This window comes from Eleginops maclovinus, chromosome 3, assembly GCF_036324505.1.
Source record: "Eleginops maclovinus isolate JMC-PN-2008 ecotype Puerto Natales chromosome 3, JC_Emac_rtc_rv5, whole genome shotgun sequence".
Classification (NCBI taxonomy): domain Eukaryota; kingdom Metazoa; phylum Chordata; class Actinopteri; order Perciformes; family Eleginopidae; genus Eleginops; species Eleginops maclovinus.
In genome coordinates this window covers 11,320,193-11,338,008 of record NC_086351.1, presented here as the reverse complement: position 1 = coordinate 11,338,008, position 17,816 = coordinate 11,320,193, and the positions used below count along the sequence as shown (strand labels likewise).

General features: G+C 38.7%; 1 protein-coding gene across 7 annotated transcripts; it reads left to right on the top strand.

Annotated features, from left to right (window-relative positions):
* The first annotated feature begins 63 nt into the window (after positions 1-63).
* On the top strand, positions 64-17,671 carry rorc (RAR-related orphan receptor C). Of its 7 annotated transcripts, none has more exons than XM_063880218.1 (13): positions 64-333; positions 446-537; positions 5,322-5,351; positions 12,758-12,843; positions 13,792-13,933; positions 14,017-14,364; positions 14,458-14,559; positions 14,645-14,766; positions 15,186-15,318; positions 15,411-15,518; positions 15,650-15,760; positions 16,408-16,517; positions 16,627-17,671. In XM_063880218.1, the coding sequence occupies exons 2-13, from the start codon at positions 486-488 to the stop codon at positions 16,789-16,791; spliced, it is 1,509 nt and encodes a 502-aa protein (XP_063736288.1). In that variant the 5' UTR covers positions 64-333; positions 446-485; the 3' UTR covers positions 16,792-17,671. The 7 variants fall into 7 exon arrangements, with proteins under 7 accessions (XP_063736288.1, XP_063736286.1, XP_063736287.1 ...); XM_063880216.1 differs by having other exon boundaries at positions 442-537; XM_063880217.1 differs by having other exon boundaries at positions 414-537.
* Positions 17,672-17,816: the final 145 nt, after the last annotated feature.

The window sequence follows — 17,816 nt, the reverse complement described above, 5'->3', positions numbered from 1 at the left end:
CGTAACAGCCGGTGACATAACTCTCTCCAGCCTGGGACGGTAAGGGCGCACGGAGGGCGCGGGGAGGGGGAGGCCGGGGCGCGCGACTTGTGAACGGCCGGCCGGTCCAGCTGCACTCTCTCCCCTCTGCTGCTGCTGCCTCGGGGGGAATTAAATTATTTCAAAACGACCTCACAAAAGGAGGTGTACTTCGGAACAAACGGGAGGCTGACAGAGAGAGGTAACAACATGACGACCGAGCTGTGGCTCCCGCTGTAAGGACAAGAGGGAGGCGAGATGGCAGTGCATGTTTTCAAATGCCTGCGCCGGCCCGGGCGCTAGAGCAACCAACAGGTAGTATGAGCTCGAGTTTTGTCACGTTACCGTCTTAGTCTAATGGCGGCAGGGGGAGTTCAAATAGACTGACTTGGCAGGCGTTTGTGGTTTGTGTGTGTCTTTGAGAGAGGTGAGTGTGTAGGACCACCCAGTGTTTTGACAGGAGAGTTATGGAATATGAGGAGCTCGACGTGCCCCCCACTGACAACCCTATCAAAAGAGGTAAGAGGACCATCACTGAGGTTTATTATGCAGCATGTGTGGGCTTTATCAACTGTTATGCCTCTGCATGTTGCATACAACTTGCAATTATAGCTGTTTTCTTACATTGCAGTGTAACATTGTGTCTTCATGTCCTCTCTCTTTATGACACAAAGCAAACGTTATCTCCCAGCATGCCATGCGTTGTCCACTCCCACTCACATGTATCTCCTCCTGCTGACTCTTTATGTCACTTTACTTAGCTTTTCCTACACTGGCCTTTTCTGTTGTCCCTGTCACAGTGTTCACTTTCGCTCTCATTCATCTTCACCTGTTAACCCTCCTCATCCTTCTCACTGCAGTGTGGTTAAGGTGCAGCGAGTGGGTAAGAATGGCAGTAAGCCGGAGTAATCCTTAGGGATTAGTTCTTATTTTTGCTTCTGTTTTTGGTCAATGCTTTACTATTCAAAGCCTCTCCTCGGCTAAAATCAAACTTGCAGTCACTTGATCAAGACACCTTGTCCCTCTGCCTGAAGCCCATTGAACACCTTTATTATAATCTCAAGCATTTGCTAGAGTTTACCTGCAGAGCTTCACTAATGGATGTGAAGTGTCTTTTTTTATAGTAAATATATCAGGATCACAGTTGAGTAATACTCAAGTAAATGAGTCCTGCTTTCTAGATGTTATTCATTGGACAGTAAACACCAGCAATGATTCTTATTTTCCACCTTTGTTTGTTCATAAAAAGTCATTTATTTGGACAGTTATAAAGTGATTCGGTGGTACTAAAAGTACCCAAAGATGTAGATATAGAGACATAAGATTGAGGTTAACAGAGAGGACAAGAGCAAAAAATACCAATGGATGCAAACAATAAGGAATATTCATTAATATTGTCCCAAATAGTAAAGTCACAATATTGGATTTTGACTGCACAATTATTATGGACAAAATAATTCTCAATATCACAATATCTGAAAGTCTTAAATATAAATAACAATCGGTCACATTTTGTATAATGGGGACATTTGTTTATTCTTGTTTGTATGTGGGATGTGAGGGAGAGAGACAAAGCATGAGCGGTATACAGAAATGAATAAGAGCTGGATTAATTACACAATATTATCATGTGTGTACTATTAACATGACCAATGTTTAATATAATGGTTGTTGTCAATACCAGCATATTGAAACACCTCTAGTCCAAAGTGTTTTTTTATATTGTCGAGATGTAGATATTTTACATTCTTTATTACTATGTAGTGACAGACTTTATTGTACTGCAGGTAAACACAGGTTTGTTTTTATATCATACCTCAATTGTTTTGAAAGTCCTTCCACCTAACTGTCCTGCCATGGGTGAGTGATGCTCTGCAGCCATTACGTTACATTTCATTTAGCTGACAATAACTACATTCATCCATGAAGAAACAAACTCAAAAGCATGAATCCTGCAGGTACATTTCCTATCTATAAACCCAACCAGATTAAGCGCTACTGCATTAGCTTAAAGCCAAACCTTTGTAGGTTTTTTTTGTTTGTTGTTCAAACCAAGATAATGTAAGGGATTCCAGTTGTACCAAATGTCAGACAAATTCTGGGCGATTCAGTTTAAAATCATGCATGAGACATCCGGAGCTGGAAACACATTATACAGGATACTGACCCGATACTACGGAAACAAACATTTTACAAACCTTAGAGCTACAAAAAGGGGTTTGAGGATTTTTGTAAAAGAAAAAAATCAGCTAATTTATCAAATGCTCGAATTGCTGTAATGGCATTTCAATCTGGTTAAAGTGAAGTGCAGTGTGGTTGCACCGTTTTCCATTTAGCTGAGATGGCTCTTCTTAAGGTGATTCTTGGTTTTAGTGGCTGTTGTGGGTGTCTGCTCATTTTTGTCGAGCGCTGGGTTTGAGTCTCTGGTACTGCTCCACATTGCATTTCCTCCAGTCAGTTGAGTCAATATGCTTCTATTCATTATAGGATACTAACTGTATCTGGGGTCACTCAGGGATCTATCCATAGTCAGTTCCTCTTCCTTAAAAAAAATGTCTGCAGTGATTTGTAAACTTTATATCCGTGTTTGTTGTTATTTCATGCCTCCCTAAAATTAGTTTTTTTAAATTCACAATCATGATTTTCTTTTAAATGAATTGGAAAAGATATTAACTCCTTAATGATTTAACATTCCGTAAGTCATTTTTAGGTGAACAAACCGTGTATTGTTTTTTGGAAGACACTCCACAAAATGTATTTTTATTCATCTTAAAATTGTGAATCCTGCTTTAATTTTGTCACACCTGGAGCAGTGTGCTTTCGTTTTTTTTCAAATTTTATGGAGGCTTTTTTAATTTGTAAGCAGTTAGTCCTGAGCTACATTCATGGCTTCTCCATGATTTAACACCCTCAGAGCGCTTTGTTAGTGCCACAGATTTGAGGTTAGTTTATCAACCTGCTCTTATCCTGACCAACATCCAAACCTTTTTTTTTCGGGCTTGCCCTTAAAATAATTTACATTGATGTAGCTTTTACATTGATGTGTTCAGTGTGTTGTTTTTATAAATATTTTTTTTTTTACCTATTTGTTATAACTAGCTATATTGACCACCAGCTTAAAACACCATCTGCCTCTTCTGCACAACTTATGTTACACTATGGAGAGTACTATGGAGAATATTTATAGGACTTTAAAAATATTTAAATGTTGTATCTTTTCTGTGCTGTATGTCATGGTTTATAAAAAGGCGAAGCTGTAGGTTCAGTGGTCTTCAGCGCTGTTATATAATGCAGCAATTGTCACTTCAGCAGTCAGCTTAGATGTAAGAGTGTAGAGACGAGAGTGAGTTTTTGAATGATGAGTGGAGTTGATGTTTGTGGCTCCGAATCAGCACAGTCGTTTATAGTGTGTATTTGTGTGTGTGCTTGTGTTTGCGTGTGTGTGTGTGTTAACACTGTGTTGGTTTGACGGCTTGGCTGACAGGTGTGTTTTGTTACATGTGTATGTTATGTCAAATTTAGTTTGTTTAAAAGCCAATGCCGGTGATTGCATTCATTTCCCCCCACGCCGCTAGCCACCGACCACTAACCTTTTTCCATTCCATTTCCATCAACTTCAAAAAGCGGAACTCATTAACACCAGATTTCAGAAATGACAGTAGAGTTTGCCTAAATTCAGTAGGCCTCAGATGGCTTTAAATTATTTTTCCTAGCTAATTTCTGTTGATAAGTGTGTGACTTACCACAGTGAATGCCTATGTTTGGAGTTGTGCATTTCTAAAACTGAGTAATACAACCATATGAATGCAAAGCTCATGTAACTTTTTTAATTAAAAACATTTGAAAGGTTTAAAGATTCTTCGATTTAAACAAAATAATTACTCTTATGATTTCATCCAACATAAATCTTTTTATTTAGCAAACCCTCAGTTGGCGTTGAAATGTCTTTACTTTTTTCCGTGTGCGTGTACTGCTCTGCTTTCTTTCCTTGCTTTCTGCTTATGAAGCAAAACTGATTTGATGAGGGGAGGAAAACAGTGGAAACCACAGAGGGCCTGATCTGACGCCAGACAAAGACCAGCTAGCTCTACGTCTTCAATTGATACTTATCTCCCCTGCCTTCAAACCTCTCTGTCTCACACACACGCAGACACACACACACAACTCCAGAAATAAACCCCTTGGCTCAGAATCGCCCCTCTGCAAGTTTGCTCACACCCACTGCAATTCAGACTTTCTCGCAATTGTGGTCAAACAGGTAGACAAAAAATTGCTTCACAGTCACTCACTTTCCTCTGCCTTTATCTCCTGTGTGTGCATGTGTGTGTGTGTGTGTGTGTGTGGTCGTGTGGGTGCCGAAGAGTCACTCTTCTCAGCTTGAAAAGGAATTCTTTAATTTTAATCTCTCTGTTATCAGTAGGGCTTCTTATCTGTCCACTGGTTTTGTGACATTGGAAAAAATAAAAAGAAAGTAATGCATTCTTAAACCCCTGAGCCAAACTGCCATTAAGCATTTAATGAGGAGTTTATATCTGTATGTTGAAGCCAGAGTTGTGTCAAAACACTGTTCATAGCTAATTTAGTCCCTTGATTCAGATCTAAGTCAGTGCATTTCAGGACTACATTGTTAGATACTCATTTGCAAATGCAATAACTTTTGATGTATTCTAACATCATAATGATTTACACTACATGGTGATGCAATGCCAAGCTAAGCTTGCTGCAGTGCAGGACATAGGGGGGAAGGAAGTATTCAGATAATGCAGAAAAAATAATCAATACAAAATGACAAAAGGTTATGAACAAACTCCAAACAGGAAAATGATCCTATTGTTTAATAGTAGCAGAGGTTTTGGCAACAATACACACTTCAGAATGAATGGTATTATGCCAAACACCCCCTCTTAATATAATATAATATTATTAGTGTGTGGGCAGTACGTTCATGCTTTAGTTTTGGGATTGTGGGTATTCATTTCTTCCTGAAATGTTGTGAAGTAGTGTAGTGAAGTGCAAAATAGCAAAAACAAAATTTAAATTAGTACAACTATGTAAATACCTTGCTTCTTTGTAACATGGGCGGACTGAACCCTCCGTATGAAATGTGTGTTGATTCGCCCTGGGTTCAGTTTGGGGTTTAGCCTGAATTTAAAGTGTAATCTGTAAAGCTCATACGTACACTGCATGTTCTGTTTTTGCGTATAAATGATTCTCCTGGATGCTCACATATGGTACAGCTTACTTACATTTACAGTAAGTGCCGTGTAGTTTTGAATTTACTAACTGGGTTGTTTCTCCCTCAGAAGGAGCCGTGTCCAAGAAGACTCATTTGAGTAAGTTCTCGATGAAATATTTTCGGGTGTGTGATAATGACATTGCTTGTGTTTGTGCTAGATATTTGTGCATGCATTTGTGGTTAACTTCATAGTTACTGAACATACAACATTGCACCTGTACAGCTAACACACGCACTGTGGTGTCGCTGGAGTTGGGCCATTAGCAACACATTGTGTGTGTTGCACCTGTGTTGCTCCCCTTACACACACACACACACACACACACACACACACACACACACACACACACACACACACACACACACACACACACACACACATACACCGCACACACCGGTAAAAACACCAACTTCTACAGCTTTGGCATATTGGCATCCAAATGCAGATGACAGCGATAACATCTTGTCTGTTTTTAACTTCTTTGGTTGAACACTTTCTGCCACAACTTTAGCACACCTGGCTGTGTTATCAAGTGTAAGATGCTGAGCCTAACACACCACCAACCTTCATGTTAGCTGGTGTGATGATACTCAGACATAAGCATAGATAATGATTACTTTATTGATTCTTGTGAGTAACTGCTCCTAGAACTAGGATGGGTTGAATGCAGAGGTCACATTTCACTGTGTGTGCTCCGCTGTGTGCATGTGTGTGACCAATAAAGAGGGTTTCATCCTCCGATTCTTCTTCTTCGTCTTCTTCTTCTTCTTCTTCTTCTTCTTCTTCTTCTTCTTCTTCTTCTTCTTCTTCTTCTTCTTCTTCTTCTTCTTCTTCTTCTTCTTCTTCTTCTTCTTCTTCTTCTTCTTCGTCTTCTTCTTCTTCGTCTTCTTATTATTATTATTATTATTATTATTTTTCTTCTTCTACTTCTTCTTCTTCTTCTTGAGTATATCATAAATCCTTGTGAATTTTTGGTGTGTGAGATACGGATCCAGGTTGGTCTTGTGTCATTCAGTCAGCTGCTGTAGATGGAGCGAGGATAGTGACAGAAAGATTTTGAGGCACCTTCAAGTACCACAGTTTTGACTTTTCTACTTTCTACTTCACTGCATTCAACAGGGAAACATATAGCTGCATTACTCTGACAAATACAGCAACTACAAAAGATAATAATCTATTAAAATATGTTGTATTAAATTAAAGCACAACGTCCTTGCTGAACATAAAAGTAATTAATAATGAGCTCCAACTCTTTTACTTACATGTTTTATTCGATCCCCCGGTTGTTCCTTTAGAAAATGATTTGATTTCAATTCTCAGGGAGAGTCTTAAAGCAGTCAGACATCATAAAGTTTTTTTTTTTATATATATGTGGTAAAGAGTGAGGGGGTGAAGGATAACAACAAAGGTATAAGGAAAAAGTACCTTGAGAAAAAAAAAAGCCAGGGTAAGGGACAGTCCCCCCTTTCTTCTTTTATCTCTTCTCTCTCTCACGACACAAACAGACACATACACACACGTATGCACATTAACAAGGAAGGTGAGGCGGTGACAGACACTCAAAAGTCTGTATATGTTTGCCGAAGCTGCAGTGAGCACCCAACCTGACTCGGTAAAGGACGAATGAAAAAAAGAAGAAATATTGAGAGTATAGGTGGCGTGGAAAAAAGTGTGTCAAAAGAAACAGTATCATTAGACAAAGTGAGACGACCAGTGAGTTTGTGAAAGTGGGACAAACGTCTGAAGTCGAGGACAGGATGATGCGAGGTAGGAATGAATTTCTTTGGTGTGATGTCTGTGTGTGTGTGTGTGTGTGTATGTGTTGGCCGTCCAATCCATATATTTTATTATTAACGACATGTTATTTGGTCAAAGTTTCTCATCTACCCTCATTTCGTAGTATATTGAAAGTGATTGTATAACTGTGACGTGATGCTTCTAATGCATCATACTGTTATCAATATGCGTTCTAGTTTAACGTTAAGGTTTCAGCAGCTTTATCTTTTTCTGATTTTATCAAATCTCTGAAATAACTGGGTAATCATGCACTTAGACACCTGTTGCTTCAAACGTGTTAACCTCTTTTAGTCTCTTTGTTTCACTTTATATGGCCGTGGGATTAAGCTTTTTAATCTTGGTGTTTGCTTTTCATTTTATTTATCACTGGGTTGAACTTGATTCTAATTTTCTTGTTTTGTTTTTAACTTTTCTTTGTTTTTATTCAATTTTTAATCTTTAATTGGACATACACACACATACTTTTGTAATCACTTTAACTCACCTTATAAAGGCGTGTGTGTTTATTTGTTTTGAAACTTAACTGAATCTCTCCAGAGTTCTTGATTGGCTGTTTGTAAGTTCACATCAATATGTGTTTCAGTTTAAGGTTTGGTGACATGACTCAATTTTGATTGATTTAAGATTTGAATCATGTCTCAGATATTTCTTCTCTCGCTGCCTCCTACATACACGATGCAGCGCCGGCAAGAAGCTGAACTGCTTCAAGATGTAAAGAGACAAATGCAATAAGTGCATTAAGTTAAAATGTCATTCCTAATGTTTATATTTATTTGCAAAAGTCGAGTCATCATATATCCGTTATAAGTAGTATAATTTGCAAATTATAAAAATTAAGATTCAAGGTAAGAAGTTCAAGTTTGACATGTTGATTGTTGCAAACTTTATAGGCAACACTGAAATCTTACCAAAGTGCAAACGAAAGAAACAGGAAAACAGGATGCTTCACGACAGCAGTGTGTCAGTTTGAATGGACTGACCTCAGACACACACAGGATGCAGAGGATATGCCAATATTATTGTAAAACGTATAGCAGAATTTACTTTGTCAGGATTTTTTATTCACAGTCATTTAAAAGAACAAATACAAGTAGATGGGATAAGGAAACAAACAATGATACATGATTTATCTTCACATATGCTGATACACTCTTTCTGTCTTGCAACATGCAAACACACACACACACACACGTATAGATGCAGAAGCGCACATAGATCAGCAGCTGCTTTTTAGATGGCGTCTAGATATAGCATATCTCAGCCCTGCAGCTGTGTGTGAATAGTGTGTGCTCCAAAGAGAAAGAGAGGCTCCTATTGCTGAAACATTTTAACGTCTGTGTCTTCTCCTCAACAGTAAACTTTGAATTATGTAAATGTTACACACTCACAGTGGTTCTTGATTCCGTCACAATTTACGCTCACACACTTTTCATATGGCTTTGTTGTTGTGTTCGGGGATTCTTACAGTTACTTAATCAGAGAGGATTTCCTTGTTCCTCTGCACTTCCAAAGCAGAAGCGGTTGGCTTTAGATCAAAGCTTACATCAAAATCGCAGGTGACACATTCCCACCAAAAGTATGGTTAAAGAAATACAACACATGAGTTGATTCATACGTATGTCTCCTTTAAACACCCCCAAGTTCAGCCTGCACTTCAAAGTGAGACATGGTAGATCTGATGCAAATTGGTGTTAAGATTATAAATCCCCTTCTCTCAGATACTGTCGGTAGATGCTCTCTAGTTTGGTGTCAAATCATGAAAAAAACTCAGCAGTGAGTTTATATAACTACCAGCACAGTTTGATAAAAACAAAGCTATTTATCAGCTGTATATCTGCAATCACCATTGTGAAATTTGCAACCTGAAATATAAAGTAAGTCAATATTAAATATAGGAGGATTTAAAGAAATATTTATTATTAAAAAATGCCCTGTTGTGCATCTTTTTTATTTCAGCTGATAAAAAAAGATTTTGATGATAAAAAAAGTTTTTCAAAGATGCTTTAAACTGTTTTCTTAAATTAAGGATTTTCTCTTTGAGTAAAAAATATTGTGTCAGGCATATTTACATTTTGTCAATTTAAAAGTTTTAAAAAACCTTTTTCTCTTTTCTACTGCAGAACCAATGAATTTCAAATTAAAGGTTTGAAATTACATTGAACTATAATCTACTCTATTTTAAATGATAAAAGCATGCATTTTATATATTATTAAAATGAATACCATTGTATTTTATTAAGTAGAAAGATGTTGCATTTTCCCCTCCATCGCAATATTAGTTTCGATGCAGTTTAAGGTGTTTTTATCAACACTGGTGGATGAAAAATATTTCAAACGTCTTGCCTCAGGAAAAATGCTATACTCAAATCTTTAAAGTTTTATTTGTTTTGATTAAAGAAGACAACACATATTTTAATATATAAAGTATAAATAACTTTGCATTACCTTATAAACCATTATCCTGCAATGGTGCTGTAGATTAATAAACGATCATCATTAATTGTGTAAACTTTTGAATCAAAAACACATCTCTTTGTTATTCTGTGAGTGTGTGTGTACTGTAGGTGTGTAGGTGTGTGTGTGTGTGTGTGTGTGTGTGTGTGTGTGGGTGGGTGTGTAAACAAAGTTTGTTTGCGTATGTACCAAATGAAAGCTTCCATCAGAGGAAAGTTGAGTTTTTTTGTCCGTTTACAGTGCAAAGAACAGACTGCTGACGGGGTGATATTGGCAGACTGAAGACTTGAGATTAGCAATATATAACAAGACACCCCCGCCACACACACACACACACACACACACAAAAACATGTACTCACACACGCTTTCTATGTCGAAATCCAGACATCAAACCTTTTCCTTTGTTTATCTGTTTTCTCATGATTGCTTCATATATAAGGGATGTTGTGTATAGATTTTTTGGGCATTTTCAGTATTGTTTTGTGTGATTTGTAATACTGTATTGTTTTGTTGTCAAGCTTGAAAATGACAAAAAATTAAGACCAAAGTTATTGTTCAGCAGGAAGTTGTTACGAGAGAGACCTGTGAATGTTTCATTATCTGTAAGTGCTGTAATACACAAAAGCTTCTGCTGTTTGCACCACCACTAAACGTGTGTGCATTTTAAGTCATTGATAACCCAAAAACTAAACTAAATCCTCATCAAACGATGTAAATCAGTCCATCTCTGCGTAGCAGTCTTGCGGAAGCGTGGGAGGGCACTCTTTTATTTTGACAAGCAAACCAGAACATTTCCACCACTGCACATCTACTGTACTCATCATGTTCTCTTCCTAACATCGTCGATTTTACTACCAACCATTTAAATTGATGGGGTTGGTTGGCTTGTTGGAATCTCATTGCAGAATGAAGATTAAGATACAGGTTTGTGTGGCCTGTTCATGGCTGGTTTCATACTGTTGAGCGTTACTGAAACAGAGCGGAAATATCAAATGTGAACGGTTAAACAAGATATTGTCAAACTTGACCTTATGCCACTGAAACTAATAGTGTTGCTTGGATATTGGTTGGTAAATTAATCTTCAATACTGATTGAGTAAATAAGATCCACAGTAAAATTTACTCTAATAATTAGTTAATGCTAGTCAGTGCAATTTTAGTTAAAAAGGAAGTTAAATTGACATGTAATTGTAAAATAGGAACTGTTTCATATTGTCTGAAAGACACAATAACCACGTACTTTGTCACAAGAAGAACCCGCTATCAGAAGAAACAATGGTGGTTTAGTGATTTTTGAGTATTTAATCTCTTTTACACACACACACACACACAAACATACACACACACACACACACACACCAGGAGATGCTGGCTATGATTGGTCTAAGCCTGTGGCTGGAGATAACAAGGTGAGACCATAAAAAAAAAAAGAAGCGTCAGTGTTTATCTACTTTTTATTTCATTTCCACTTGCTTACTAGATACAGGTGTCTTGATACTCACAGGCTAATTCCAGAATTCGCAGATTCCCTGTGTGTTTTTGTTGTTTTCTCCAACGAAGTTGAGTTTAAATGTGATGCTGCTTTAGATACTGGGCTGTGTGTGGCTGGGTTGTTATATATTTCATATTTAAGTGCTATGATCGCATGGAAAGTCCATGAATGAGTGGTGTATGTGATTGCTGTGTGTGTTTGTGTGTGTGTACGTGTGTGATGAGTGAAAGGTTGTGGGTCACTGTGGATTTCCTGTTTTTTTGAGGTCGACAATCAGAACTCAAATTAAGAGAGAAAAAAAACTGCAGAGACCACTCGTGTTCTGCTGCACGCAATCATAGTCACAACTCAGCGTCTTTTATCAGATTACTTTATGTGATATCTGATTTTTTATGAGGTTTAGATAGCAGGAACTGTTTCGGCTGAGCTTATTTCAAGCAAATTATCCAGTCATGTTTACAGTGTCAGTTGACTTTGTGAAATACTCTAATCCTTATCATGGTAAATCTTGAGGTCAATTAGTCAGCTCTGTGTGCAGCAACTATCACATTTCTAATTTCTGCTTCATGTGTATACTCTACGTGTGCATTTGAAAAGTGAATTCCTCCCCAGACTGGCTGTCCTCCGAGCACCAGATAAAGAGGGCACACACTGACACACTAACACACACTCGTGAGAAAATCTGACACAGTTATGCAAGGAAACACAAATACTACTGCATTCAGTTTGAGTATCAGACGTGAGAGTTTGTCTCACAGAAAACAATCACTCCTTCAGTGCTTTCTTGGAAGGAAGAGGAAAGATGAGAGGAATAGATAAAAGGAGATTATTGAGAAAAAATGACAATACTATGTGATGTGTCACCATTTAATGTTAAATGTGTTGTATATTGCAAATGCACAGTCCTTATTACTTTGATTGAATTGAATTTGATTGTCAGGATATACTGTAAAACTGTTCACACCTGAAACTAACAATGGTGTCTAGACATATGTGGTTCTTTATTGAATCAAAGGACATGCGATTATGACCAAAATCGCCACTAGGCAAAAGACTAAAGGGCGTGAGAGTTACATAGATCAGGGGGAGAGGGGGGAGGGCCATTACTGGCAGTGATGAAGGTGAAGAGAGTTCATTACTGGCAGCTGTAACTTATGAGCGAGATAGAGAAGGATTTTGAAAGACAGAAAAGACATGAAAGAGGGACAGTCAGAATGAAAGAGAAGCCAGTCAACCACTTGAAAGGACTCTGAGGTTGACACCTTTGTCTTCCTCGCCCTTCTCCATTTGCAAATATTCCAACTCCTCAGAAAACTCCTCGCCGTATTTGATGTTATTTTGTTCTTTATTATTAAGACAGGAGGTGCTAAGAGGAAAACACCTTTGGTTCACATTGGGCCCACAACAGTTGATAGATGTTAATGGGGAAGTACAGCCTAACTCAAGTTCTCACGGGGGGTTAAAGAATTAAGTGTTATTGTGATGCTTATTGGCAAATTTTACCTTCTTTAAAGGCTGTGTGATATGGAAGATAAGATTGGTGATTTATTCAAATGATTTATGAATCAGAAAACAGCAATCATTTTCAATATTATTTTTGTGCTGTTCATTTTGTTGAAACATGTTATGCTTTTCTCCTCATGTTCAGCTGCTGATTAACATGTAATCTGGGTGTCAGGTGGCACCTGTTTGGAGAAAAGTTTAAAAGGGATGAAATTTAAAATATTGACATGGGTGCTTTCACTTCTGTGTTTCAGCCCAGATTGAAGTTATTCCATGTAAGATCTGTGGGGATAAGTCCTCTGGAGTCCATTATGGAGTCATCACTTGTGAGGGCTGCAAGGTGAGATAAAAGCATCCAACAACCTACTGTAAACACACACACGCGCACACACACACACACACACACACACACACACACACACACACACACACACACACACACACACACACACACACACACACACACACACACACACACACACACACACACACACACACACACACACACACACACACATACATTTGACATACTAGGAACAACGGCCTAGAGAATTAGATGAGGCCATTGAAAGCCACTCTTATGTTTGTCTATTCAATATACGTTTGGATTAGCTTATCATAAAACTGGGGAGGAAACAGCTAACCTTGTCAAATGTTTCACCTATCAGCACCTCGAAGGCTCCCTTATGAACATGTTTAAGCTCCTTAGTTTAATCTGTACACAAACCTGAAGTGTGAAACAACGCCATATGATCTTACAAAGGGTTATGTGCTGTATTATTTCTTGACCGAGGGCAGTTACATCTTTGAGTTTTGCCAGATCAGGGCTGGCTATCTCCACCTTTAGACTTTAGGATGTTGACATTGACAGATGAGAGTGGTATCAATCTTTTTATATAACTCTCCAAAAGACAGAAATAAAGTCTACTTGTCTAAATGAATAGTTAGAGGTAGCGTGACATATAAGCTAATATTATCTTGGAGATGTTTTTCAATTCTGCATAGTGTATTTGGAATGATATCAAACAAGAAAAGTGAGTATAGAACTGTCCAACATATGTTTGTGTTTATTTAGTATGTAATGTTACATGGTTTATTCATCAGAAAGTACACAACACCTTTTTATAAAGTGAGCATTTTTTATTGTTTCCTGTTGGCTGATGTATCATATTTTTGTAAATCATGATTATCAATATTCACTTTTTCTCTATTATGTTATATTCACTGCCTCAAACACCGTGTTTCCCCTGTGCTCTGTTAACTACTTCATACCTGAATCACTCCTCAGGGATTTTTCCGGCGTAGCCAGCTGCCTACTGTTTCCTACTCCTGCTCCAGGCAGAACAACTGTCAGATCGACCGGGCCAGCCGCAACCGCTGCCAACACTGCCGCCTGCAGAAGTGCTTAGCACAGGGCATGAGCAGAGATGGTGAGACACACAAATGGACAAATTATATTCTTCACACAGAAAATTTTTTTATTTCAATGTTTTCATGTGTTTGTCCTCCCCAGCTGTCAAGTTCGGACGGATGTCCAAACGTCAGCGGGACTCCCTGATTGCTGAAGTGGAGAGGCACCGACAGCAGCAGCAGCAGCAGCTTCAGGAAGACACCCCGTCTCTCTTGTCCTTCCCCACCAAGGCCCGTCAAGACCGCTCAGCGCAACTCCTTCAACCCATGGCCTCCACCTACTCCTTCACCGGGGAGTCCGAGCTGCTGTCCTACACGGCTGATGTCCACCCTTACCTGATGTGCTCCCCGAATGAGTCCCAGGTGTCGGGTATGATCTACCGAGGCTCTGCTGTGTCTCCCACGTCGAGATCCCAGGGGAGGGGCGACAACAGCGGACTCCCTGAAAGCGGTGAGACACTTGTGTGAACCTAATGTCTCTGTGTGCAGATCCCTTCATCCTCCTGTGCTTATTCTTCGTTTGTCTTTTCCTTTCTCATGTCAGGATTTGACTCCAGACAGCCAACTCATGATCTGGTGGCGATTCACCCCTACAGCCCTCTGGAGGATCCTTACAGCCTCTATCCTCACTCTTTGAGAAACATCGGTGAGCAAACAACAGAGTGGGCTAATGTGTGTGGACTGTATTGATTTCGTAATATTTATCGGGAACTTCTTTCTTTGATTTCCAGATGAGCTGTGTGCCAGCATTGTGCGCTCCCACAGAGAGACCACTCAGTACAGGGCAGAGGAGCTGCAGGCTCTCAGATGGAAAGTGCTCAGCAGAGAGGAGATCCAAGCCTACCAGAGCAAAGTAAATCTACCTGATGACTGTTTTAGCGATCTCAGTTCTTACTCTCGTATCTCAGAACAAAACAGGCCATTTAAGAAGGCTTGAGGTTACAGCTACTTTTGATTCATCAAACAGAAAACTGAGAAAACTTTTATCATTTTCCCTCTTCCTCCCTCTTTGATCACACAGGAAGCTTATGTTCAATTTAATGTTAATTACTTTTTTGATCATACAAACATGTCTTTTAAGCAGCACAATGTATTTAACATTTAACAAATACAGAGTAAAAATGCTGAAACTGATCAGAACAAAGGACATTAACCAATAGCATGAGTTCAATTCTGATAAACGTTTTTGGTTGATTTGAATTTTATCTTGAAATAAACCCACCCTTTAATATTGAACCAACATTTTATTTGATTTCTTACCCCTACTCCCAGTCAGTGGATGACATGTGGCAGCACTGTGCCATCCGACTGACTGATGCTGTCCAGTATGTGGTGGAGTTTGCGAAACACATCCCAGGTTTTCGTATGCTCAGCCAGAACGACCAGATAGCTCTCCTGAAGACCGGTGAGTTTCCCTGACACAAACAAGAAGTCACCTTCATCTTCAATCACAATCAGAAATAAATGTAAGTTCTCTTCACTTCTTTCTTCAATTAGGCTCTATGGAGGTGGTTCTAGTCCGGATGTGTCGCTACTTCAACACAGAGAACAACACCGTCTTTTTCGATGGGAAATTTGCTGGAGTTGAAGTCTTCAAGTCTCTGGGTGAGGAGTTCCTTACAGTACATACTGCTCAAACCTGAAGCACAAAGGCAGTTCTGAAACCAAATGTGCCCTGAACACAATATTTAAATATATGAGGATTTATCAACGCTCAGTGGTTTCTTATCTTACAGCATGTGGTGATTTAATCACAGCAGTGTTTGACTTTGCTCACAATATGTGTGCTCTCAAGCTCACTGAGCAGCAGATCGCTCTCTTCAGTGCTCTGGTGCTGATCAACACAGGTAAGACCAACTCACCTGTCTTTCAATTATGTAGATCTGAAACATAGAAAAGTTGGAGGACAATACAGAACTTACTGCCTGTTACCAACAGGCAAACCTTTCTGTCTTTTTCACACATCTGGCAACATCTATTTTATTATTTTTTACTTATGTATAGCATATTTTTCTTCACTATGCTGCAGGATTTACCCTTCTATATTTTCAGGTTTTAATTGATGGTTCTTGACGAATCGGTGTTTGGGTAATTTTTTATACCCAAAAGTTTTTGATTTTTCAGAATGTAGTTTTTAGTCTAAATCTATCTAAATAACAGACAACATTTTTATCGGTATTGCAAAAAAAAATGTATGTATGAATTGAAACATGTTCATTCAAAGTATCAAAATGTTCTTAAGAAGCTTCTGGGCGATCAGGTTTAGTTTTTTAAATGACATATATCAGAAATAAACCTTTTTAGCCTTTTACCCAACACCTTCCTGTCTTCCCCTTCATTCATTCCCATAAAATCGGCCTCTCTGCCCCCTAGTGGCTTTAAATGGACATGGTAACAATAACATTCAACACAGTGAACCAGTAATATCTGTATGTAGGTCCATTTGAACGTATGTTAAGGGTTTAATAATCTTTTCTTTTGTCTTTTTGTGCAGAGCGTCCATGTCTGGAGGACAGAACCAGAGTTCAACGAGTGCAAAGAAGCGTGGAGTTTGGACTCTCACACATTCTCCACCGAGACAATCAAGAAAGTCTATTGCACAAGGTACATGCCTCATTCCCGGGCTGAATTCTCTATATCATATTCTTTTATCTGCATGTTCATCACTGTAATAGAACGAGGATGTCTGATTATGTCTGTGTCCTCCCTGCAGCTGTACCAGAGGATGGCAGTGCTGCGTTCACTGTGCAGTCTGCACATGGAGAAGCTGCGCTGGTTCAGTCAGCGTTACCCACTCACCGCTCACTCTCTGTTCCCTCCTCTTTACAAGGAGCTGTTTGCCTGCGAGGCTGAGCAGCTGCCGGGAACCACTCACTGATGATTCACTAGATCATGCAAAGACACAAACTTATTTCAAGTCTTCTTTACTTCCTTGACAGAATCTATTTTTCTAATAATTAAAATAAATGAGAAAAAGCACTGTAATCTTAACTTGTTTACTACTGTATTTTATGAATTCCAGCAGAGCTTTTGGATAGCTTGCATCAGAGATAAATATCAATATTTTCACAGTTTAAAAGTGTTTTGATTATTACAGGGAAACGTGTGCTTTTGTTGTTGTTTGACAGTACATTGTTAGAGGGGTCCAGAATTAATTTTCTGAGTTACAGTGCATTCGGACACAGACATTTAAAAAAGCAGAACACCTTTCATTGTTTAAAATGCTAGTTCAGAAGAAGGAAAGTATGACTGTTTATGTATGTGTTAAATAAGCCCGAACAGAGACACAAGGCACATAAGGAAGATGATGAAGGTTATGTTTTTTTCCAATTTTATCTGATGTTCAGAATTGACAATCAGTTGCTAATTGGCTTGTGGTGCTCTCTCTCTCTCAGTATTTCAGGAGCCTGTAAAAAAATCCTACCTTCACATACCACATACACATTTGAAGGTTAATGTAGTGCGTAACAAGTAGCCCTGCAAATAAATAAATATTGGTGTGTGACAATTACATACAGAGTGTTAAACACACCCAGAAAACCGAGACAACCTGACCTTGTTTTTGTAGAGAAATGCATCTCCTCTTCAGGTAACAGATCGACCATAAGTCCTACAAAGCAGCCGTACCTCTTAAATGTTGTCCTTTGTGTTTGAACAGATCCTAACAGGCTTTTGGTGTTTTTAAGCCTAGAAAAGATGTTGCATTAACTGTATAAATTCAATTAAAATGTGAGCAATAAAGTAGTGATCCAACTTTTCCTTTTTTCTCAGAACTTGCATATGATTTCCACAAATAAAGCCATGAGTAAAGACGAAATGATGAGATGTTTTGGCATTAAATATCGTATGACCGAATGTTGCTCCTCTTTTCTGGAAGGACTGAGTTTAAAATTCGGCTTATTC

Excerpts from the sequence above, each read along its gene's own strand:
- rorc (XM_063880218.1), top strand. The coding sequence starts at position 486 with ATGGAATATGAGGAGCTCGACGTGCCCCCCACTGACAACCCTATCAAA. Across the intron at positions 538-5,321 it reads TGACAACCCTATCAAAAGAG|AAGGAGCCGTGTCCAAGAAG; the intron begins GTAAGAGGACCA and ends TTTCTCCCTCAG. Across the intron at positions 15,319-15,410 it reads GATAGCTCTCCTGAAGACCG|GCTCTATGGAGGTGGTTCTA; the intron begins GTGAGTTTCCCT and ends TTCTTCAATTAG.